This window comes from Paroedura picta, chromosome 5 (assembly GCF_049243985.1).
Source record: "Paroedura picta isolate Pp20150507F chromosome 5, Ppicta_v3.0, whole genome shotgun sequence".
In the NCBI taxonomy this organism is placed as follows: domain Eukaryota; kingdom Metazoa; phylum Chordata; class Lepidosauria; order Squamata; family Gekkonidae; genus Paroedura; species Paroedura picta.
This window is the reverse complement of record NC_135373.1, coordinates 105,477,017-105,501,970: the sequence shown is the minus strand read 5'-3', so window position 1 is coordinate 105,501,970 and position 24,954 is coordinate 105,477,017. Positions and strand designations below refer to the sequence as shown.

General features: G+C 42.9%; 2 protein-coding genes across 10 annotated transcripts; one reads left to right on the top strand and one right to left on the bottom strand.

Moving 5' to 3' along the window:
* The first annotated feature begins 664 nt into the window (after positions 1-664).
* Positions 665-17,487, top strand: TMEM263 (transmembrane protein 263). 4 transcript variants are annotated; one of them, XM_077339695.1, is made up of 7 exons: positions 665-888; positions 3,753-3,802; positions 5,052-5,119; positions 8,855-8,935; positions 9,746-9,790; positions 12,721-12,790; positions 15,688-17,487. In XM_077339695.1, the coding sequence occupies exons 6-7, from the start codon at positions 12,727-12,729 to the stop codon at positions 15,972-15,974; spliced, it is 351 nt and encodes a 116-aa protein (XP_077195810.1). In that variant the 5' UTR covers positions 665-888; positions 3,753-3,802; positions 5,052-5,119; positions 8,855-8,935; positions 9,746-9,790; positions 12,721-12,726; the 3' UTR covers positions 15,975-17,487. The 4 variants fall into 4 exon arrangements, with proteins under 4 accessions (XP_077195810.1, XP_077195812.1, XP_077195811.1 ...); XM_077339697.1 differs by lacking the exon at positions 5,052-5,119; XM_077339694.1 differs by lacking the exon at positions 9,746-9,790 and having other exon boundaries at positions 678-888.
* A 1,032-nt stretch (positions 17,488-18,519) lies between these two features.
* MTERF2 (mitochondrial transcription termination factor 2) lies at positions 18,520-23,743 on the bottom strand. Of its 6 annotated transcripts, none has more exons than XM_077339690.1 (3): positions 22,545-22,863; positions 20,610-20,657; positions 18,520-19,836 (listed from the first exon to the last, which is right to left on the bottom strand). In XM_077339690.1, the coding sequence occupies exon 3, from the start codon at positions 19,798-19,800 to the stop codon at positions 18,610-18,612; it is 1,191 nt and encodes a 396-aa protein (XP_077195805.1). In that variant the 5' UTR covers positions 19,801-19,836; positions 20,610-20,657; positions 22,545-22,863; the 3' UTR covers positions 18,520-18,609. The 6 variants fall into 6 exon arrangements, with proteins under 6 accessions (XP_077195805.1, XP_077195806.1, XP_077195802.1 ...); XM_077339691.1 differs by lacking the exon at positions 22,545-22,863 and adding an exon at positions 22,448-22,464; XM_077339687.1 differs by lacking the exons at positions 20,610-20,657; positions 22,545-22,863 and adding an exon at positions 22,902-23,743.
* Between the last annotated feature and the right edge of the window lie 1,211 nt (positions 23,744-24,954).

The following is a 24,954-nucleotide window of genomic DNA, read 5'->3' as shown; positions in this document are numbered from 1 at the left end:
GGCTCTAATGCTCCTGATATTTATGCCATGATGCCGATTATTTCTGCACTGCTCCCTCCGCTGCAAATCAGTCCTCTGCTACCTTACCCTACTTACACTGTTGGTAAGGATTTCGTGTGATGTAATCTTGACCTTTTTAACCGTTTGCGGCAATGCCCTTGGGTCCCTTAAGCATTGCAAAGCCTCGGGCTAAGGTTCGCCGCTAGCATCTTCACGACAAGACAGGCAGGTCTCGCCCTGTCATGCAGTCCCAGGGGTAGTCAAACTGCGGCCCTCCAGATGTCCATGGACTACAATTCCCAGGAGCCCCTGCCAGCATTCGCTGGCAGGGGCTCCTGGGAATTGTAGTCCATGGACATCTGGAGGGCCGCAGTTTGACTACCCCTGCCCTAACGGCACAGGAACACTTAGGGGAAGCGGGGGAAAGTTGACCATTGACGATCGCAGAGAGAATGTCTCATGTCTGTGTCCACCGGGAAACTGCGCTTACAACCAATTTCAGAAAAGGCCGAAAGCAAAGGGTGAGGGGAGCATGGGGGGGGGGAAGGGGGGAAAAACGTGTATTGCCTTCAGCGCCTCAGCCGCGAGGGAGGACCCTGAGGAGACTCGGAGGCCGTTGGGCGTGCGGCAGACAGGCCGGGGCCTAGGCTGAGGCGCCTGCGCGCCCCTCCGAGCGGCGGGGGGCGCTGGGGGCCGGGTTCGAGGCGGGCTCTCCGGGCGGAGACTGGGCGAGGTGCGTAGGGCGCCACGTCGGCAGGCGTTGAAGCGGCGGCAGCAGCAGCAGCACCAGCTCCAGCACCGCTCACGGCTCCGGGGCTGGGGAGGGCTGGCGTGGCGACGGCGCTCTCGGCTCCAGCGACCCGAGTGGGGAGAGCGAGCGGCGGGAAGGTGAGGACGAGAAGCGGCCTGTAACGGGAGGAAGGGAAGAGGAGGGAGGAGGGAGGAGGGGGGTGGGCTCTCCCGTCTTCCCCTCCCCCTGGCCGCCTTTCAGGAAGAGGGGAGCAAGGGGGTCGGTGCCGGACGACCCCCACCCCTCCTTCCCCCTCCCCAGTTTGTGCTCAGGGGGGCGCTGCAGCTACGGGGCTGTGGGCCGAGCGGCACGGGGTTTTAAGGGGGCAGCTGGGGATGGTGGCTTAAGGAGAACGGTAAACCTGAACAGGGGCGGCGGTTTATAGGCTGCAGGGACTCTCCAACCACCCACCCCTTTTCAATAGTTGTCAAGTTAGCCCTTTTGAGGTGTGAAAATAAATCAGGGGGTGGGTTGGGGGGGGGGAAGAGAGATTCGTTTGTTAAAAGAAAGTCTTTTGGACAGGAGGAGCTCTTCTGTTCCTCTTAGGTTTAAAGCTAAAATGGCCATATCCATTGTAATCGGGGAGAGTGTTGGACTTGGTGCGTGTGTGTGTGTATGGCGATGAGGGGTGTGTGACTGTAGTGCTGTTCTCTCCTTTAAGGAGTAGCCAGTTAGGGTTGTTGTTTTTTTTGGGGGGGGGGAGGGAGGGAGTTGATGTGCAAATGGCATGAGAATTTCTCGATGGAAGTGGGGGTGGAGAGAAGACAGAAGTTGCCTTCTAGTATGTTCTGGAGAAGCTGTATAGCACCTCCTGTTAAGAAAGGAGTGTTAACATACAACGTGGAAGAACCCTTTAGGGGGCAGGGAGAAGAGGCCAACCAACACTTCCTTCCACAGCTGTATAGCTCCAGGTTACTTCCCGGCCTCTCCTGCCACGTCACAGTAGCAATCCAAGAAATCTCTTTGTGCCCGCAGGAACCCCATTTTTAGCTTCTATAGTCGACATAATCTCCTCCCCCCAGTTGCTGTTTACAGTTCTGCTCTGCCTTCCTGTCCTCTGTTACTGTTACATTAGTGCAAAAAAGATTAGATGAGAGTATTCATTTACAACGCTACTGCTTACTGTTTTCTAGCGCTCTGATTTAGAATGTAATATACATGCATGTATGTTTTCATGCTGTGCCTGGAAACCTGTTTTTGATAAGCTAGATGGAGCCATGTTTATGATGTAGTCTGAGAAATCTTCAGGGATCAATTTATGTGGCAGATGCCTGGTCGCCTGGCTGGAGAATAGAACAGCGCTTGAGAACTCTGAAACATACTGTCCTTGTCCGAAAACATGACTTAACTGTAATCCGTATGGGGAAGGTCCATCTATTGTAAGGTCTCTAGAAGTATATTTTGCTGCTCAGCCACACAAACATACACTCTCTCTCACAGATACACACTAGTTTGGCTAACCAGACCTGAAGAATATCCACCAAAGTACTGCATGTAAATCCCTAAAAGGAAAGCTCAGTTTGAACTGTGAGGAATCTCTTGCTTACAGTTGTTGGAAATGTTTTTTTTTCTTTGAGTGGAACTCAGGGGGGGGGTTGCTTCCTCCAGTGTTTCTGGCCAATGGTTCTGTGATGGCAAGTTCATAAATTGATTCAGGGGATGGAATGCACACTCAATGGAAAAATACTTTTCTCCATTGAAAAGCTGTATTATGTAAATAATTTCCTTGACAAATTAACATGGTGAAGAAGTGATGCTGACTAGTTCTGGTTCAGAGAGCCAAAAAAATGTGTGAGCTCACTGATATTTCAAGATTTACTTCCAATGTGGCGCCTGCATTCGGATTGTTTCATGAGGCATAATAACTGCAACTATTCTCCCTCCATTATCAGCTCTCCAATGCACATACTCTTTTCTAATACAAGTGGCACCAAGAACCACCCCGTTTATATTTTCACAAGTAAAAACCTGACTAATTTAACAAAACTTGAGTCCAGTAGCACCTTTAAGACTAACAAAGTTGTATTCAAGATGCAGGGTTTCGTGTGCATGCATACTTCCTCAGGCAATTAAATAGAAATAATCAGAGTACATATATAAGGAGAGAGTAAATGAGCAGTAAATTAGTAAGCAACATCATTAATATAGCCAACAAATACACAGCATTTGAATCTGACTAATTTGAGGTTAGGATAGGAAAGAACACCTGTATTATTCAGTCTCTGCAAAGCTACCAACAGTTAAGAACCACTCTTGTCTATGCTTCTGAGGTTGACTATTGCAGTTTGATTACTTATACTGAACCACCCTGTTTTAATAAATAAATGTAAACTTCAGTTATTGATTTCCATAGTTTCTGGCCATCTCTCAAGTTGCCAGCTGCTTATAAAAACAGCAGCATTTAAAATATGTATCATTTTGTAGAACTTTGGTTTATGTGTCTGAAAGCAACTGTTTGGGCATAGCACTCTCGTTCTCTTCCCCTTTACAAGCAGTGCAATGAGAGTTGTGTGTTCTTTCCTTCCTTTCATTCCCATTGCTGAGACCTGATGCAGGCAGCTTTTCTCCCACATAGCCTCTTTTTCCATGACATAAGTGCACCAAAGATTTGTGATTGGATGGAAGCCTCTGTTTTCTTTGATTTGCCTGACTTGTGATGAGGACAGGTGCTACTAACGGAGTCATATCTCCCCCAATTAGGTGACCTTACCTTGATTGATGCCCACTGTGAAACAATGTTAGAATTATTTCATCAAAACAATATATTCTGAATGTTATAATTGTAACTGAGCACAGTTCTTGTCTTTTGGTCTTCCAGTTTGCCTCTCTTTGCTGTTTTGAAGATTTGTATTAGTTATGGAACTTCATGAGCAGTATAGCTTATTTGAATGTCTCCATGTTAGTATGTGATGCAGCTGAGATGCATTTTGAGAACTCAAATGTATGCATATTACTCCCATAGGTCTTTGAACAAGAAAATTGCAGTGGAATTTCTAGATGCAGTTATAGTTGGTAAGTATAAAGCTATATCTCTTAACACATATGGAAATTGAGTTATTCTAAATGCTGGGGGTGGGGAGACAGGGCAGGGAAGACTCTCTACCAGTGATGATAAATTGTATGTTTACTGAAAAGTGGTAAGGATTAAGATGAATTGCCTAACCTCAGCTTCTATTGTTAAAACTGAGCCAGAATGAGGACCATAAATTTATACTTCCCTCAGATGCCAAAGAATATCTCTGCCAGTAGAGGACACTGCCCTTATTTGGTGTGGCTGGGGCATAAGGGATGGGGAAGGGTGAGGGGTGGGGGACAGGTCTTTGGTTAGAAGAAGAAGAAGAGCTGGTTCTTATATGCCACTTTTCTCTACCCGAAGGAGGCTCAAAGCAGCTTACAGTCGCCTTCCCTTTCCCTGTGAGGCTAAGAGAGCCCTGATATCACTGCTTGGTCAGAAGAGTTTTCAGTGCCGTGATGAGCCCAAGGTCACCCAGCTGGCTGCATGTGGGGGAGTGCAGAATCGAACCCGGCATGCCAGATTAGAAGTCTGCACTCCTAACCACTACACCAAACTGGCTCAAGTTGAATAGACAGTGCTATACACCTCACTGGGGAGGGCAGGACAGAAATGTACTTGTGTCCTTCAAGCACAGTCTTCTTTCCCTTTTTGGGGATTGACTTCAGAGGATATGCTTCCTTTAAGCCTGCTTAAGCTATATTCCACTGTATACCACATTGGTCAGACCATACCTGGATTACTGTGCAGTTCTGGAGACCTCACTTCAAAAAGGATGTGGACGAAATTGAAAGGGTGCAGAAGAGAGTGACAAGAATTATCTGGAGCCAGGAGATAAGCCCTATGAGGAAAGGCTGTGGGACTTGGGAATGTTCAGCCTGAAGATGAGGAGGTTGAGAAGTGGATATGATTGCTATCTTTGAAAGGTTGTCACTTAGAGGAGGGCATGAAGTAGTTCCTGTTGGCAGCAAAGAATAGGACCCACAGTAATGGCTTTAAACTACATGTAGAACAGTACTGGTTAGATATCATGGGGAAAATTCACTCACTGGCAGTCTTTTAGCAGCGGCTAGGCAGATACTGGACTAGATAGCCTGTATGGCCCCTTCTAACTCTATGATTCTGTGATTCTACTCTGCTTTCCCCTGTTAATTTTCATGGTTCTCGGTAAGTCACTTTGGCACTTAAGGTTGCATGATGCATGCTGAATTGATCATCTGATACTGTTCTTTGTGTGTATATGTGTAGGCTTGTAAAATCTTTCAGTCTCATGGGCAAGACCTGAGAAAGAGACGGCCGTGCAATCTGAAGACCCAGTAAGTTCAAGGTGGACTTAAGCAATTTTGTATGGATTGTATCTCTCATGTCAGAAAGATTTTTAAAAAGCAAAATGGCTTATTCAAAATCCATTTAAACTTCTTACTTTTGAAGCACAAATTTTAATCTTTTCTAAGTATTCCTCAGTATGAATTGGATTTAGATGTCAGAACAATTTTTTTAACAAAAGCAATAAATGTTTTAACACCAACTCATTCAGATGTTGACACCCATGCTTGTTTCTGAGCTCTGGTCTCCTGGTACTTCACCTGATGGTAGCACCATGGGGAACCATGTAATGAAGCCTTACAGCAGCCTTTCTCAACTTTTTTAACATTGAGAAACCGTAGGAGTGGCATGATCATGCAGAATATGTTGAGAAAGCCTGCCTTAAAGTGTATTCTCCATTATACCATGGAAAACCGCTGCAGCAGTTTATCAGGCACAAGCAGTCCTTGAAAACATTTGATACCGGGGCCAATGGCATGCTTTATGAGGGAAGCTCAGGAAAGTCAATTTCCAATGGTGTAGAGCAGGGGTAGTCAAACTGCGGCCCTCCAGATGTCCATGGACTACAATTCCCAGGAGCCCCAGCCAGCAAATGCTGGTAGGGGCTCCTGGGAATTGTAGTCCATGGACATCTGGAGGGCCACAGTTTGACTACCCCTGGTGTAGAGGTTAAAACATTGGACTAGAATTTAGGAGGGCCACTGTGATATGGGTGATCTTGGGGCAGTCATGCACCCTCATCCTATCCTACTTGACAGAGTTGTTATGGGGATAAAATAAATTGGGAAAGGGGAGAATGTTGTAAATCACTTGGGCTGCCCAAGGGAAAAAAACTGGGGTATAAATTAAATCTAAATTGCTGTAGTGTTTTAGGGCAGTGGTCCCCAACCTTTTTATCACTGGGGACTGGTCAACGCTTGACAATTTTACTGAGGCCCGGGAGGGGGTAGTCTTTTGCTGAGGGAAGTCGCCGCCTGAGCCCCTGCTCCACTTGCTTTCCTGCTGGTGCCCCTGACTTCCCACTGCCCGCTGGGGGGTGCTGCCAGCAGCAGCTGTGCAGTGTCATGCCGAGGGGGATCCCCAGCCATGGCGGCCGCTGGGGAGCACCAAAGGTGAACCAGTGGCAGGGCAGCTCCTGAGGCAGCAGCTGGGAAGGAGGATGAGGAGGAGCCACGGCCCAGTACCAACTGATCCACGGACCGGTCCCAGTCCCCGGACCGGGGGTTGGGGACCACTGTTTTAGGGTATAGCTGAGGCCCCATCATCACTGCCTCTTGAGAATATATCTGGGACAAAACAGGGCAAGAAAATCTATCCTGAGTGTGGGCTGAAGTTCAGAAGAGTTTGGGATCCAACTGAGAACAGGCTGAGAGGTGGAGGATTTGTATTATGAATCCTCCACACTCAGAACTTTAGCACATCACAACTAGGTTTGAGATATGAACTCAATGTATTACAATATTTCTTCTGTAGAATTGCATTGGGACTATGTGGTATAGCAATTAATTTCAAGGTCTCCTTGTGCCAATGTGTTATATAAATTAATGCTTTGCATATTTTAATATATAATGCGATCTTATTTTGTGTTTAAATGAATCCCTGTAGTAGGATAATTTATAGTTCAGCAGTAGGCAATTAATCCAGATATAATTTTGGTCGCAGCAACTTCATGGTAATTCATCTTAACCTGTCATTACAATACGAAGCACTCAATTACGAATGTTTGAATATCTGTCCTGTAATAGTATCATGTTCAACACTTATATTACTCTTTCTGACCAGTGTACTTCATTATCGTTGGAATCCTCCTGTCATATTAAGTCAGCATTACAATAATCAGGGGGTGAAGAATTTAAGGCTGAGAGAGAGTTGTTTACATAAAATCTCCTAATGAATTTGTGGCAGGGGAAAAGTTTGAATCAAGCTCCTCCTGGATCATAGCTCATTTTAAAAACACTATGTGTTGCCTCATTGATATTTGTATACACAGAAAAACATTAGTAGGTTGATATGATGGACATACAATTAAAATAAATTCACAAACAATGCATTTCATGCAGGTATTGGCTCATGTAAGACATTCCATGAACCCTTTACCCCACCACCTGTTATGGCTACATGTGCATGTACTTGTGGAGAAAGTCAGAATGCAGGGCACGTTCCGTGGCAAATAGGAACATGCATAACAAAATCAGAGTCCAGTAGCACCTTTAAGACCAACAAAGATTTATTCAAGGCGTGAGCTTTCGAGTGCAAGCACTCTTCCTCAGACTAACCTGTGCAAGGTCTTTGTAAGGTTGATGGAGTTCCATTCCAAGTGGCTAAATGTGGTGCCTTCTATAAGGATAGATTCAAGTGGGTAGCCGTGTTGGTCTGAAGTAGCACAACAAAATCAGAGTCCAGTAGCACCTTTAAGACCAACAAAGATTTAAGAGTGCTTGCACTTGAAAGCTCACACCTTGAATAAATATTAGTCTTAAAGGTGCTACTGGACTCTGATTTTGTTGTGCTAATTCAGATCAACATGCTACCCACTTGAATCAGGAACATGCATGTTTGCCTTGCACATGTAATTTTCTGAAATTTTCTCAGCCCTGGCCCCAGACTGGTGAAATGCTCTGCCAGAGGACATCAAACCCCTGTGGGACCATCGACAGTTCCACAAACTTGCAAGACAGAGCTGTTCCGCTGGGGCTGATTGAGGCCAGAAGATCTAATTCCACTGGCTTCTCTGCCTGACCCCCACCAAGCTGAGATGTTATATTTTAGAATTAAATGACAATTCCCTCCCAATCCCACAGCAACAACATTACAATCGATTTTAATATTTAATATTTATTGTTAATTTATGGTTTTAAGGTATAAGATTTTAAGGTAAATGTTTTAATCTTACTGTTTTAACCTGAACTGATTAATTTTTTTTACAGGGATTGTATTGAACCACAAAATGTAATCCACCCTGAGTTCCCATAAATAAACAAACAAACAAATACATGGCTTTGATAATGTTTACATTTACATTTTGGGCGCAATGTTATGCATGATTGTAAAAGCTATTACTTTTTCTGCTTTTAAAATATCTAGTTGCAAAGTTGTTGTTTTATAGGTTGACAAAATGTGAGGCTATGTAGTAACAGCACGGTTACACACTTATAGGTGACATACAGCCAAAAATGCCAAGCTGCCTCTTTATGTAAATACATTAGATCAGTGGTCCCCAACCTGCGGGCCGCGGCCCGGTGTCGGGCCCCAACCTGCTGGGCCGCAGCTCCCTCTCCCCACCCCCCCACCCCCCCGCAGTAAAAAACTTCCCAGGCCGCAAGCTTGCGGCCCGGGAAGCTTCTTACTGCGGGAGGTGGGAAGAGGGAATCAGGGCCGGGCCGCATGGCCGTGTGGGCGCGGCCCGCGGGCGCAGCCCGATGCGCGGGCGCGGCCCGATGCCCTGCCGGTCCCCAGCCTCAGAAAGGTTGGGGACCACTGCATTAGATGATGTTCAGAGAGGAGCCTCTCACATTAAGTAGGGTAAAAATAGCTATTGAACAGTTGCCTCATTGGAAACCACATTATCCAGCTTCATGGTTGTTCAGGTCACATTTCTTGAACAAGCTCAGCTACTTTTTCTTTTGGAAATAACTTGGATGCTTCAACTTACATGTGTGCAGCATTTCTCTTGCTATGTTGAAATAATGTATTTTTCCCCTTACCAGTACTCTTCTTGTTTGTAGATTTTGCCATTTAATTAAAAGAAAGAAGAGAATAGAACGTGGGTTTTGTGTCTTGAAGCTGTACTGCAAGGTGTTATACACGTATGTATATAATGTAATATAGAATGCTTTATATTAATGCTTAATATTCTAAATAAATAAAATTGCATGACAAAAATGATACTTTAGAGATGTTTACATCATGCTGCCTGGTCTTTAAAAAAATAAGCCTGACACGAGGAGTGTTGCATCCCTTCTAAAATCAATTGGAACTGGATATTGATTTCAGTGGGAGATGGATTGTTTTCCATAGATAGAACACATATTCAAAGATTTGCTCTGATGTCTTGAAAGACAGAAGCAAAAATATTTAGCAGTATGCTTCTAAGGCACAACATTTGTAAATATCTGCATAGTGAGTCATTCCTAAGTTTCTTTAAAGTAGAATTAATCATTTTCATAAAGCTGGTGGGTGGGGATTAAAAACAGGAGGTGTCTTAAATGTTATGCATGTGCTAACATCTAAAATAGAAACTTTCAAAGCAGCATACAGTAGTGTTAAGAGAATTTCTTAAACAGGAATTAAGACCTAGTGTTTTGTCCAATTAAACTTGTAGGTGGTGCTTGGCTGCCTGAACTGGCCAGGGCACCAGGATACTGACTGGTCTCAAAATTTTGTATTTTCTAGATCCCCCTAATTAAAGACCTCTCTACATTAATGTTATAAGGTATCACTTGGCAGCATTTTGTCCAGATGTTTGTAGTCTGTGAACTCTAATGATGTCAGGACAGGTTTTCTTGATCCTTAACATGCTAGACCTGCTCACTTCAGTAGACGTTTCCTTATGCAAACACAGTTACGATCATCGCTCAGATTTTGACTGAACTTGGTTAAAATTTTGTTCTTTTTAGGAGCCAGAGAGGCCTGGCACTTTCCCTTCTTACTCTAGATGCAAAGTAAGATATAGCAAGTCAGTCATGTACATGTATTTAATTTTAGCAGTTCCTACCCACCAATTGCAGACATCGATGTACTGCATATTAGCACTAGAGGTGGGCAGGAACCATTTCGAAAGAGGCTTGCTTTGCTTCTCTAGACTGCCTGTGACTTTTTGAAAATGCATTATTTCTGTGATAGGAATAGATGAGAGGGTTTTCCTGCTGAATGCCAGAAGTGAATTTATGGTTTCCATTGACAACCATATTTATGAATCTAAGCCTGTCTGACAGCTCATCTGACTTCTGCTGATGAGGAAGGATTCTTTAAAAGTTTTAGTGAGCATGTTGTTCTTGTTAAAATTACAGAGAAGTGTTCCTGTGAATAGTAAATACCAGCTTAGCAAGCAATAATGCTAATATTAGCCAGTAAATCTGCATTTATGCAAATTATCCCTCTGAACATAGAAGGAATACTACAGATGTGTAGTAAGGCATAAAAAGTAATTAAGTTGTAACCATGCCATTATGTGACACTGTACAATACCAGGCCAGGAAGTGAGACCAGGTTAGCTATTACCTTCGATGTGCGGATATTGCAACACAACGTTGTGTTACTGAAAGTAGTCCTTCTTTGTTGGAGTCTATTCCCCACTGGACTTTTATTATTATTGTTGTTGTTGTTATTATTATTATTATTAAACTTTTATACCGCCATTCCCTTAGGCTCACGGTGGTTTACAGAATAAAAATATTACAATAAACCCATAGTTAAAAGCCATTAAAACCGATCAGTATCAACAATCTTAGGCAACAGGCGAAAACATTAACTAACCCCACTAAGCCCCCCCCCCCCCCCACGTTAGCTGAGGGACACCAAGCTGTTGGTTTTCTAATATCATTATAGTATGGGAGTGAGGCAATCAGATCATTCAGATGGACTCAGGGGGCCCAGGTCAAATATCGGGACCACCCGCCCTGGCCTCAACCATATGCCTGGTGGAAGAGCTCCGTCTTTCAGACCCTGCAATTATCATACTTTTTAGATGAATCTATTATCTTTATTAAAAAACATATTTTGATGCAGTCCATCTGACCAACTTCAGCATCTAGAATCATAGAGTTGGAAGGGACCTCTTGGATCATCTAGTCCAACCCCCTGCACTATGCAGGACACTCACAACCCTATCGCTCATCCACTGTAACCTGCCACCCCCTTGAATCTTCACAGAATCAGCCTCTTTGTCAGGTGGCTGTCCAGCCTCTGTTTAAAAATTTCCAATCTGTGGTTCTTGCTAATATGGACTGGTTTTACAAAGTTTTTCTGAAGTGCTTTTGCCTGATTAATATGTTAGTTAATATATGGAACATTTCTACAATACAAAAATCCGTGAAATGATCACTATTTTCCTCTTGCAGTTTGTAAAACAAGGTTTCTTCCATATGGTGAGGATTCTCCATATTGTTTTAAATGGCTGCTGTAATGTAAGCGCAGAGGCATGCATTTGCTATAGGGCTTCCGCATCTAGAGTTTTACATGCACTTTCCACATGTGCTCCTCAGTGACTTTGTGTTGGCTTTTGGAGACATAGTTGTCATGGCTGATGGGTCAACTCACCAATCTTGGTTTTGTTCTTCACACATGTACTATAGCACTATAATGGTTGTATTAGAGTTTGAAATAGATCACAGAATCATAGAGTTGGAAGGGGCCATACAGGTCATCTAGTCCAATCCCCTGCTCAATGCAGGTTCAGCCCTAAGCATCCTAAAGCAACAGATGAGTTGCAGTGGATCATTATAGTCCTATAGCACAGTATTGACATACATCCAGCATCTCTCCAGCTTCCCCTTCCAGTAATTTGGAATAACAGCTCACATCTTTACCCTTATATCTCTACAACCAAAAATTGCTTTTTAAAAAAAGCTCTAGGAATTCAAAGACTAAAAATTGAAATGAAAATATATGTGGCCCACCAGGAAAAATGCTGGGAAATATTGGAAAATTACATCTATGAGCTGCAGTCCAGCTGGGACATTTACAGCAGGAAAATCTGTGTCATTCCTTACTCATAACATGCTAATACATTTGGACTCTGTTCTTTCCAAAAATACTGAAGTAAAGTATATTTGGGATACAGCATATTGAGGGTGGGGGAAAACAAAGTCTGGTTAGACCATGATGTCATGTGGCTACTCCCCAAAAGAGAAATTCAAGGTGGAGAAAAATTTGTTTGAAAGCAGCCCAGACTTCTAAAAAGAAAACTAACAAATATCACAATACAGATCTTAACTGTTTTGTTATTTTCCCGAATAGGTAAACATTATTTTTATTATTTTATGACAGCATTCTTGAGGTCTTGGTGCCATGCTGCAGGGCTGCTATCTTCAGTAATCACCTTGCTGTCCAGATGAGGCCTGTCAAGCTTTGCTAACCACCTTGGCCTTTTCTCTGCTGACTTAAGTGGATCCTTGTGTACCACTTTCAGCTTCCATGTTTTATTACAATAATGCTCAGGTTTACGATGCAGTTAAAATGAAAGTCTGTTTTCATGCCTTTAGCTGTCTCTGCATTTTGTTCAATTAAATGATGTGTTTACTTTGTCCATACTTTTTCTTAAAGTTTACAATCTAAGTCACCACCGACTCTGGCATTATCTTGCTGCAGCTATGTAATTTTATATTACTGGGCTAACATTGTAGTTGGGCTTTGTATAATATGGCCTTATTTTTAGTGTAAGAGGAAAACACATTAATGCTCTTCACTCATCAGCCTTTGTGCTGTTGCTGTCATCCAGTTCATATTCCTATCAGCCACTTCAAATTAAAAATAAAATCTCCTATGTCACATATTAGGCTTAGCCTGTAGCTTTGGTGTTCTTTAAAGGGAGGTGGGTGAGCAATATATTTTTAAATAACTGCATCTGTGTCAACTTTGTTTCTGTCTTTAGGCAACAATGAATCAAACAGACAATAATGAACAGGACGTTCCTCCATACCTTAATGATGAGCCACCAGAAGGTAAAACTTGGTGACAAAATGATTATAATTCTGTAAACCAAGATGTCATACTACTGCAGTTGTTTATCAGAGATCTCCATAAGTATTTTTTAAGTTGCTTAAGCAAATGAATTTCCAAATTGCTCTTAATACTGAGGAACCAACAGATGCAGTGTTGGAGCTGAAGTGTGTTCCATGTGTTTGTAGACCCAGTTGTTTACTAAATTGCAAATTATTTTCTCACTTGAGTGAATTAAGAAAGTTGGCTTTAGTCTCAGAACTGACAAGTCATTCACTACAGGAATGCCTGTCACCCAGTTTAAAAGAGAACCTGACTCAGTTGTACGAGGAAAATTACTCTTGTTTTAATTTGTGAGTAAACTGACTGTAGAAACAGACCTGCTGTTCTTGTTACCTCTGCACAAAGAATTTACTCTGCATTAGACCGTGTGTGACAGGTCCTCCTAGGGAAAGAGATTGTTCGTGGAACTGACTGTTCCATTGCTGAACTGCTGCTCCTTGTCCCATACATGCTGGTGTTGACAACTATTTTCCTGCTTCAGTTCTGTTGTGTTTGACTTACAGTAGGGTGTGTGGAGGCACATTGCATCATGCTGCACAAATGAATGGGGACAGCACGAACCCTGTTGTTATACCCCACCTCTGAGGAGTTCAAGAGGAGACCATTTTAACCATTCAAGATAGGCTCCCTTACCTTTCTCTATCTTGTCCAAGGCTATGCAGTAAATTTCAAAATTGTGTGAAAATTTGAACTTGATTATTTCCTTGCAAGACTAGCACTAACCATTGCTTTGTGTTAGCACTTGAAATACTAGCTCGCTTTACTTCAGTGAAGTGTTGGTTAAAAACACGCAAGTAATTTTGTTTTGAGGATTGCAACTTAATTGTCATGTTGAAAACAAAAGAAGGGAGGGTTTGGATACTGTTGAAAGGTGTTACTCCTGGCTTTGGATGTTAGACAGGGTATGGGGCTGTCAGAGTTTTGCTTGAGGGTGATTTAAGCAACTACAGACTCAGGCATTCTTAGCTCACAGGAAGGACATTTCCAGGCAGTTAGAGGTTTCCAGACCAGAGTTCCCATCAAAATATTGATGGATAGATGAGAAGGAAAGTTTTCTCTCAGTGATAGTTCTGTGTCTAGGGAAGATGATGTGGTTCCTCATGTTATATCTGGAATTGTGTGCTTCATAATGTGTGTTTTAGAAATTTACATCTGGGAATTTTTAACTTCCACTCATATCTGGCATAGCTCCTGTACTTTGCAGATATTAGCCAATAATAGCAGTGCTACACAGGTGCAAATAGGAGGTATTATATATTGGTTGGTGATTCTTCAAAACTGCCATCATGATTTTAGTATAGAGGTAGGTGGCTGTGCCACCCGTGTTCATTTGGACAAGGCCAGTGGTCCCCAACCCCCGGTCCGGAGACGGTCCATGGATCAGTTGGTACCGGGCTACAGCTCCTCCTCATCCTCTTTCCCGGCTGCTGCCTTGGGAACTGTCCTGCTGCTCTGCCGCCAGCTCACCTTTGGTGCTCTCCAGCGGTCGCCATGGCTGGGGCTCCATGGAAGCTGGTATCCTGCATGTATGGCTTGCGAGTGACCAATGCTGTGAACACTGTGCTTGGATCCCAAATTTCTGCTAATGTGTTAGGGGAAAGGAATTGCTGCCAGTTTCTCACCCTGCTGCAGGCCCTCAGTTCACTCATGCTGTTCTTGAAGGTCCCGGGTTTCCCTAGGAGCAGCATTTTGTGGGTCATTTGAGGAGAGAGGAGAAGCTCTGTTCTGTTGTCACAATTAACAGAGATTTATGGTGAAATCAAAGCCAGGAAACATCCTAGTACTCTGCTACTCTGATTTCTATTATATATAAAAGAAATGTACACAACCTCTAAAAGAAAATCCCTTCGTAGTCTAAGATCATGTATTTGGTAGTTTTGGTTTCCCCCATCCCAGAGTTTGTAGTTGGAAAATACTGCAATTAGGAAATCTAGTGTTTGCCTCTAAGCATGCTAAGCTTGATATAAATATCTAATAATATATTTATTCTGAGTTGGCTGTACGTTTTCAAAATCTGCAATCATTATCACGGCTGGGCAGAGGCATTTTTTTGGGGGGGGTGTATGTGTGTGGGAGAAGCCTTGAGGATGAGTTTTTAACACACACTCTCTGTTGCAAGCCTGATCCTTAGCAGGAACACCTGTAGCTCATGCTATGAGCGCCAATGTCAAATATAAATTGGCCTTACAACTTGCCAACTGTTCTTTAATCAGGTGATATGCACTCCTAATTATAATTAATCAAGTTTTTAAAATTCTGATTCCGAAGATACTCAAACACAGATTTGCTGGATGCAACCAGCAGACACATCAAAACTCAGGCCCTTAGAAGGCCTTGAAGGAATCCTCACATTTGTAATTAGTTGTAAAACCACTAAGTGGAATCTTTCATGTAATGTTTGAAAAGTTTTCAGACTCTTGGAACTTGTACTACTGTCAAAATACAGTTGCTCTGATGTCTCTTTCGCTTGTATAGATGGGGAAGGGTTGAAATAAGGTGTTGGGTAACAGTTTCACAAATTCTATCACAGCTCAATGATGACCAAAAAAATTAAGATTTATTGTACAGATTTGTTCATTTTAAGTATTTATTCCTCCTCCTTGCTCAGTAAAATAGTATACCATTACTGTGTTGTCAATGACCATATTTACTAGTCAATGACCATAATAATACACTGACTGTGGTATGCCGTTTAATGAGAACTTGAACTGGTAACAGTGGCTTTCCTCAGACAGCCAAAAAGATGCTTTTGGTAAACATGTAGATGTCATGTCAGAATGATACATGGTTAGGTTCAAATGCATGCTAACTGAACATTTCCTTTTTTAATTTTTAGGTTCCTTAAAAGATCACCCACAACAGCAGGCTGGCATGCTCTCTCGTGTGACTGGGGGCCTCTTCAGTATAACAAAGGGAGCCGTTGGTGCTACAATCGGTGGCGTAGCATGGATAGGAGGAAAAAGCCTAGAAATGACGAAGACAGCTGTTACAGCCGTGCCTTCTGTCGGAGTCGGATTGGTTAAAGGAAGTGTTTCTGCGGTGACAGGAGGTGTTACAGCTGTAGGTTCTGCTATCTCAAGTAAAGTGCCTTTAACAGGGAAGAAAAAGGATAAGTCTGACTAAAAAAGAAAAAAGACTGAGACCTGTTTGTCTCTCTGGCTTTGAAATCTGCAAAGATTTGGACTGTAACAAAGCTACATGTTTTAGACTCCTAAAGAGCTGTATGAATAACTTCACCTGAAAGGGACACAAACAGCTTGGTGCACAGTGCCCAAACCTTCTAAAACGTTAAGATTTCTTCAAGCTGTCACTGGGTGAAATGTTAATACTTGATGAATATGGGATCAAGTACTTGTGTCTAAAGGGATAGTTTCATTTGAATATTATTTCACTGTAGATCTTTCGCAGTCTTGAACTAAAAATGTGAAAATAGATGGCATGATTTAGCCAAAATTTAAGTCCTCTGATTCTAGTGTGGAGATTTAAGCGCATGCTTAATTTCTCTCATTATACTCAGTTGAAAATTTACAGTGCTTATTTTTTGGCTGGATGGTGCTCTTGGCAGCCTCTGCATTACCACAAATATACCGGTGTTCCAACTACAAGTCTGAGGTTTCTGTATCTTCTTTAAAAAAAAAATAAGGAATCATTGAACTGACATCATATATCTTTGCTTTTTGAAACTATTTTTATATTCTCTCTAAACTCTTTATGTGGTGACTGCTGTTGCGAATTGCGTGTGTGTGTGTATATATATATATGTACGGTATATTAATACAATCATTCATGCCTTATGGTGAAACAATCTATTTTTACTTAGTGAAACTATAAGGATTTTGTAATGTCCCTCATTTCAATGCAGTCTGTAGAAGCAGCTTTACACTTAAAAAACAACAAAAACCCTGTTGATACTGACTGGAGAAAGACTGCTAAATCTCAGGTGTAACTTAACAAGTACCCACTCTTTACCTTCCAAACAAAATCCCTTGTGCTGGTAGTTTGTTTAAACTGAACTTTAAGTCCAAGTTTACAGTCTGTATGATATTGGGTAACTTGTAGGTCTAGAATAAAAACACTTCTATATTATTCAGCCAGAAGCCTCAAAAATGACACTCTTTCTAGATAAAAGGACAATCCAGCAACACTGTTGCTGCATATTCTCAGTGGGTGAAAATGGACAGAGACTGTGCTGTTGCTGTTAGTGATGGATTTACCTCTTTATAATTTCCAGTATAAGAACATAAACAACTTACTTAGATTACAGACTTGATATTTTTTACTGATACCCAAGACTGGCAATAGTAAAAACAAAGCAATTTTAAAGAATTGGGTGATTTACATAAAAATTCAAGCTTTATCACATGCGTTTTCCAGGGTGTCCTGGGTAAGATCTAACATGATCTTTAGCTTTCACACTAGAACCTATTCACTCCAGAATAGCCCTACTGAAATGGATGGTTTGCGCTCTGGAGTAAGCTGGTTTATGCATTGTGTGTTTGGGAGCTCTTCAGCATGTTCTTGTTGACTTTTTAGCATTTTTTGTAAAAGATGGCTAAAGTTCACATGAATATTCTGTATGCAGTTTTTCCTAAAATGTGTGTAAAAGAATATAAATAAAAGAGAGAAATTAACCGTATCACCCTCTTGATAAGTGGGTTTGATTCTGATAGATCAGTATTTTTGTAAAGCTTAAAAACTGAAGAGCGAATTTTTGGTAAAGTATATATTCAGATTACTGGAGTATGTAATACTTTAGGGCTGCTGTTTGTATTTCAGCTGCCAAGTAGCTCAATGACAAAGCACATGCTTTGCACATACATGGTCCCAAGTTAATTTAGGTATCTCTAGGTAAAGGGCTATTTAGCAGTAAGGCTAAGAAAGGTGTTCTCCAAAGTCTCAATTAGAAGTGCTGCCAGTCCCAATAGACAGCCCTGGGCTAAATGGATCAGTTACCTTGTTCATTATCCTGAATTAAACAAAGTAGGCAGCAGTAGCTAATCCTGGCTCTGTGTAGCACAGTCCCGGATTCACTGCTATGTAACCTTTGGAGAATTTTCCCTCTTAAACCTGCATCGAACCTTTGGCAGCTTTTAGCATGTTATACTAGTGGGAAAATACTTTCATTTTCAAAGCTTATATCTGCCTATAGGGAGCCATCGCAGGAAATCAGGTTCTTTCAGTTGTGGCACAATCACAGCCATACAGTAAATTAGTGTCTGCCTACGTATTTTATATCTATAACAAGAACTGGAAATGCAGCTTCTTAAATTGAGCCTCGCTATCCAGACTAGCTTATAAACAAAAGGTTGCATACAGCCTAGGAGACTTTCTAACAAGGTAGTCGTAACAATCTTACTAATGCACACTTACCAAGAAGTAAACACCACTGAATGCGGAGTGCTTCTAAGTAAACAGGCATAGGTTCAGACTGTACAGCTATGGAAATCTGGAAATTTGTTGGTATTTTCAAAGTGTATGGTTTTCTAAAGGCTTTGTCTTCTGAATCAGTTTTTTGTTGTAGATTAACATAATTAGTAATAGCAGTACTGCTAAAAGCAACATCATTAACTAGAATTCCCTAATGGATTGGGAAGCATGCAATCCTATTAATCACATAGTTTTGTGTCTATAGAGATTAATTTTGTCTGAAAAAGGCCTAAAAATCAACTCGAGCAATAATTAGGTCTGGTTTATTGCAGTTATGAAAATATGATCATAGAAACTTCTTTTTCCAACCATAACGTGACTTCAGTTGAAATTAATCTTCTATATGTAAGGGAGCAACTGGATTAAATATTGGTCTTTCTTTTTTGGCTTGTATCTTTCCATAAGTGATTTCAAATTCTTTTTTTGTCCCAGTCAGATTTTCTAGATTTCCTCTTCTTATATCATATCCTATAGCATCTAATTTTTTAATTCTGTATTGGACTATTTCTGGAGTAAGTTCCAACACTGCAGGATTGTCCTTTACTTGATCTACAGAAATCCCTGCTTTCAATAGCCCCTCCAGTCTTTCCTCCAGAACTGGAACAGAATTGTAAAGAAGGGCAGGACATTTTATGATGAGCTCTCTTAATTCTTGAACACTGCATTTGAAAACAGTCTTTGAGAACAACATGCTATTCTGCATAGTAACAGTGTTCAGCTGAAGAATAAACCCTTTGAGCCTTGACAGGAGACTTAAAATTTCTGAATCTGTGAAATCATTCTTCTGAAGAAACTGCAAACTTTCTTGGGCAGCAACAGGGCTATTTAACAAAATAAACGGATCTTGACTTAGTAATTTCAGCAGCCAAGTTTTCATGTTATCTTGTGAACCACCTAGACGTAGATAGTTACTTTGTAAGGTTTCTATCATATGCCTGTTCTTCTCAACAGGATTGTAAAAGATGTTTGGGGCACTTGTTAAGAGTCTGCTGATAATCCTATTTTTTAGGCCCAAATCTTTAAAGAATCTAATGTTACCTTTCTGTTTATCATAGTGCTCAACTGTAAAAAAGGTTTCTGGGAAGCGTTTTATCAATTCCACCAGTTGCTTTTCATTTGGGCAGACGGACAGCCACAGGTCTCTCTGACAACTGATACTTGTAGGCCTACAAAGGATTGCCTCTGGACAGTGCTCAAAAATATACGTTATGTCACTCTTGCCAGCTCCCATTTCTTGCAAAATCTTAGCTGTTTCTTTGGCATATGTCACTTCTTTACAGAGTACCCAGGGCTTCCGCCTACGGATCTTCTTTATATCCACAGATAGCTCATAGAGGGTCTCAGCCGTAGTTTTGTTCTCCCCTTCAGAAGTCACCTCTGTTGTGTATCTGAAATGCTGTAAAAGGTTTCTGGTTTTTCTTTGTTTCTGCAAGGCTGAGAGAGTAGGCACCCGCATAAAGGGCTGAGATCTCGTCAAATGCACAAGTAGATTTGGGGCACTACGGGCGATTCTGCTTTGCATTTTGGGGAGTGTCACACTATACTGAGGGGGGGAGGCCTATAAGACAAAAAAGAATACATTTCAATTTGATGCTGCACTTGAATAATGGGAGAAAATCAAATCAGCTGCTTTTAATGGAATTACATTTTCTTATTTAGCAAAGATGTTCCCATCTATGTTTCTCTTCAACAATAAGCTTTCAGAAAGAAGCCACTCTTTGCTTTGATGCAGCAATTGCCTTAATTTAGCAAAGAGAAAGGAGGAGGACTGTGAGGAGTTTCTCTGCCTTCTCTTTCAATTGCATATGGAGAAGGGTTAAGCAATGGCAAAATGTATGTTAGTAGGTCAACACCAGACACCTATTGTCATAAAGACATCTCTGAGTTGCACACTGGCAACCTTTCCTGCAGCAGGATGATAATTTGTTTTAATTTCTTTAAAGTTGCTACTGCTATAGTTGGACCATATGACAAACCCCAGTTTGTAGTAGGGAATGAACATGGAACAGCCGAGATAGTGCATGGGTTGGGCCCTTGGATCAAACATCTCCCAGCTGTGATATGCAAAAGCCAAATGCCTAGGCAAACCTGGAGGGTTTACATAGCAGGATTTGAAAAATCTCAAGTAAATAGTTACAGAATCCCGGCTTGTGGGGAAGAAACACTAACAGACCAACAAGATTTTGAGGGTACAAGCTTTCAAGAGTCAAAGCTCCCTTCATCAGATAAAGTCCAGTCCTGATGCAAATCAGGAAGCTTCCATTCAGCCTCCACACACGCGGGATGGCTGGATGCGGCCACTGCTTAGGTAGTTTTTCATGTTTTGTTTACCTTTCCAAGAGTTGATCCCAATTGGGAAAATACATGCTGAGTGCTTATCTGTGAAAAGAGAAAGCATGTTCCTTTTAAGAGCTCAAACTCTACCTCTGAGCCAGGGGAACATAAGCATTTTGTCATTTGCAATATACTTCCGCAGAAATTGTGCCAGAGCTCAGGGGAGCGGGATTTGCGTTCAATGACTGAACAGAGAGATAGCATACTGTATTTGCTACATTAGGCTGCATCTACTGTGTAATTACCACCTTTCCCACCTGCCTTCCAGAGAGTCTGAGCTATTTTTAATTTTAATAAGTTCTACAAGAGCAGGTTTTTCAATGCTTTCATCATTGCCGATGCAACAAAGAATTAGTGAATTGCTATTTGGTGCTCAGCTTTTAAGGGCAGAGGAGGCCTGAGTTTTGGTATTTTTAAAATCCTGAATCTCCAGGATGTTTACCACACAGGAGGTGTTGCTCCACACTGCTGGCTGGTTTCTGGTCTGGGGCAAGTTGCCCCAATCCTTCCCACTCCCACACAGGGGAGAATTTGGCCCACTGCACCCCATCCACCTGAGTTTTGTGCCCCCGCATGAGGCAGCCAGGATGGTGAGGTTCTGGTGTGCTGCAGGGCACCACAGATTTTTTAAAAAAGAATTTAAGAACGTAATTGCTTAACGAAGTAATCATACATTCTTCAAAACAAAAAGAAATGAAATGCCCCAGGTGACTCCGTGTGCTGTCCAGTGAGGCAGAGCCACCTGGCGCATTTATTTCTCTTTTGAAGAACATGATGTTGCGGGCGAGTGTGGGGAGAAGCTGAACCAGGACAGCCCAATGTTTCCCCTTCCAGGACAGCTCAGGCCCGACATATGCCTGTGGCAAGAAACGGACCACCCTGACTGATGCCGACGTCATGAGGAAGCAGGAATTTGGCCTGATCCTAGACAAGCGGTGAGTCAGGCTGAATTCCTTGTGCAGAAGCAGTCCAAGTCACCATAAAGCTAGCACATTTAACTGTAAAGTGAAAGTTCACATGGCAAAAAATCTAGAATATGAAGCAATCTCATGCAGGTTTAGACAGAATGCATCTGGTGTCATGTCAAATCCCCAACAGAGCCATGAGGCAAACCTTGGCCCAATTGTCCTCTTTTAGCCCAGCCTAGTACAGGTGTGAGGACAAAATGGAAGAGGGGATTCACAACTTAGAGAGCAGGGCAGGATTCAAACAAAAGCAAGCAAGCACTTGGAGACAGGCCTGCTCCAGGTGGGGCCTGCAGACCCCCAGAATTACAACTAATTTCTAAAAGACAGAATCAATTCCCTGGAGAAACGACCCGTTTTGGAGGCTGGACTCCATCACATCACACCCTGATGAGGTCCGTTCTCCTCATAAACCGGTTTAGGCTGGTTTACATGCTGGTCCGGAGACTCAAGGGATAAGTCCTTAAGCGCTCAAGCCCTTTCCACCCCTAAGTGCCAAGGCTGCTAGAGCAGGGGAGGCCAAACGGCGGCTCTCCTGTTCTCCATGGATTACAATGACAATGAGCCCCTGACATGCAGGCAGAGGCTCATGGTAACTATAGTCCAGGGCAGGGGAAGTCAAACTGCGGCCCTCCAGATGTCCAAGGACTACAATTCCCATGAGCCCCTGCCAGCGTTGGCCGGCAGGGGCTCATGGGAATTGTAGTCCATAGACATCTGGAGGGCCGCAGTTTGACTACCCCTGGTCCAGGGACACCTGGAGCGCCCCAGATTGGCCACCCCTGCGCGAGAGCCGCTCAGTCTTCCGGAGATCTGTGGCTGGGCCTGCGCACCCCCAAAGGCAGCGCTTGGACGCGTCTAGCCAGCGACCTTGCAGTGCCCCGCCCCGCATACAGCTCAGCCGCGGATTCCCGGCCCCAAAGGGCGGACGGAGGGAGCGCCGGGCCAAGGAACAGCCACGTCTTACCAGGGCAACAGCGGGAGCAAAAAGGAAGCGGCTTCTGGGACACCGACGTGGCTGTACCAATGTGCGGGAAAGGGAGGGGTGGTGGTGGGTCAAACCATCTGCAACGCAGCCTGGCTGCTGGCATACAGAAGCGCAGCTCTCTTTCCGTACTAAAAAAAAAATCACATCAGGTCGTGGTGCAAGAAATAAAGCGAACGTTAAAATCGAAGGTGTAACACCAAAACCTACATTTTCATCGCTCTTAGCCAGAGATTATGCCGCCCCTTCTATAGCAAGGGCAGGGAGGTTGTTGTAGGGTTGCCAATATTCACACACACACACACCCCACACACACCCATGTTGTGGCTTCCAGCTTACTGGTGAGGCTGCCACTGAAGTGAAGCGGTTCTGACTGACTGGTGCAGATGAGGGTGTTCTGCCCTGCTGAAGCCACAATAGGAGTGGCTCTGCCCACTTGATTCCCCCGCAGGAGTCTCCTGTTTCTTGCACCAAACTAGTTGCTTCCAGGCCAGATAAAAGCCCTGATTGGACCCTGGGCCTAATGCTTGATACGTCTGCTTTGTGTTGTTGAGACAGCAAAGCCTTTTGAGGTTTCACCTTATAAATAAGTAAGATTAACAACTGCTCTTGATTGAGCATCCTCCATGGTGGTCCCCCTATGGAATAAATAAGTCGGAAAGGTACCCCATTAATATCATTCTGCAGCATCCTTATCCCAACGACCACCAGCTTGTGGAGTAGTTTAGGTTGAGAGACTGTGACAGGCCCAAGGTCACCTGGTAAATTTCCCTGGAAAGGGGGTTGAGCTCTGCTGTCCCAGGTCCTATTTGAACTATTAAGCCAGGTTTTCTCAGGTTTCTTGACGACCCTGGAAGGGTTTCCTTAATAGGTGATATGACCATATATGTCAACCTGTCCCCCCCCTCCCAGAATGGACAATGATAGGCATGGAGGGGGTGGAAAGAGGAGGGGCCCTGGGTGTATACAGCTATGCTTCTCAACCATATTCTGCATGATGGTGCCACTTCTGGTGTTTCTTGAAGCCTGAAGAATGTTTCAGGGGTTTCTAAATGGTAAAAAAGTTGAGAGAGGTTGGCCTATGCGATACCAGCTCTCTTGTATAAGACCGGGCTGTACATAAAGGCCTCTCCTCCCCACCCACCCCCTTCCAATTCTTGTATTTCAATACCTACAAATGAAAAATTGCACCGACTATACTGTGAATACCATATGGAACTGGGGTGTTTCCACTGTGTTGCATCATACCGTTATTTCACAAGAGGCTAACCTGAGACAAAGGGCATTTTTCATATCTATATAAAAGAGAACCCACCCACCCCCGTCAGCATTGCTTCTGGATAACAAACAGATGCCATATCTTACTTTTAGTACTCAGGAAGGTGGGGGGGGGGACAAGTAGTTTATTACTTTATTCTCTATATTTATTCTTTCATTGCATTTCTTAACTGCTTGTAATCAGTCTTGAGTCTCAGCAAGAAAGACTAAAAATTAAACAAGTAATCTATTCCAGAATGCATATAGTAGAGAGTAATTTCTTTTAGGGGCAGATCCAGTTGCATTTTTATTTTGCAAGTGAGTTTTCATCTTGTGTTTTTATCCTGTGTGTTGTTTCCATTGTGTGAGATTTTATCTTGTTGATGGACTAGTAATGTCTTGAAATTGTTAATTTATATGGTCTTAGACCAGAATACAACAATGTAAAAATAAAAATGAAACATGATAAAATATATACATCATGAAAGTATTTCCTTTCTTTTTGGCACATCTTTAGATAACATAAATGCAGAATTTGGCAATCTGTAGAGAGACCTGAAAGAGCCTCTTGTGGCGCAGAGTGGTAATGCAGCTGTCTGAAAGCTTTGCCCATGAGGCTGGGAGTTCAATCCCAGCAGCCGGCTCAAGGTTGACTCAGCCTTCCATCCTTCCGAGGTCGGTAAAATGAGTACCCAGCTTGCTGGGGGGTAAAACGGTAATGACTGGGGAAGGCACTGCAAACCATCCCTTATTGAATCTGCCATGAAAACGCTGGAGGGCGTCACCCCAAGGGTCAGACATGACCCGGTGCTTGCACAGGGGATACCTTTACCTTTACCTTTTAGAGAGACCTGAAGATGAAACTCAAATACTTTGGCCACCTCATGAGAAGGAAGGACTCCCTGGAGAAGAGCCTAATGCTGGGAGCAGTTGAGGGCAAAAGAAGAAGGGGACGACAGAGAATGAGGTGGCTGGATGGAGTCACTGAAGCAGTAGGTGCAAACTTAAATAGACTCTGGGGAATGGTAGAGGACAGGAAGGCCTGGAGGATCATTGCCCATGGGGTCGCGATGGGTCGGACACGACTTCGCACCTAACAACAGAGAGACCTGAGGCTTTTCATCTGATAGTTCTT

Excerpts from the sequence above, each read along its gene's own strand:
- TMEM263 (XM_077339697.1), top strand. The coding sequence starts at position 12,727 with ATGAATCAAACAGACAATAATGAACAGGACGTTCCTCCATACCTTAAT. Across the intron at positions 12,791-15,687 it reads TAATGATGAGCCACCAGAAG|GTTCCTTAAAAGATCACCCA; the intron begins GTAAAACTTGGT and ends TTTAATTTTTAG.
- MTERF2 (XM_077339687.1), bottom strand. The coding sequence starts at position 23,252 with ATGCTGCAGAATGATATTAATGGGGTACCTTTCCGACTTATTTATTCC. Across the intron at positions 19,837-22,901 it reads CTTCAGTGGCAGCCTCACCA|GCCTCCCCCCCTCAGTATAG; the intron begins GTAAGCTGGAAG and ends TTTGTCTTATAG.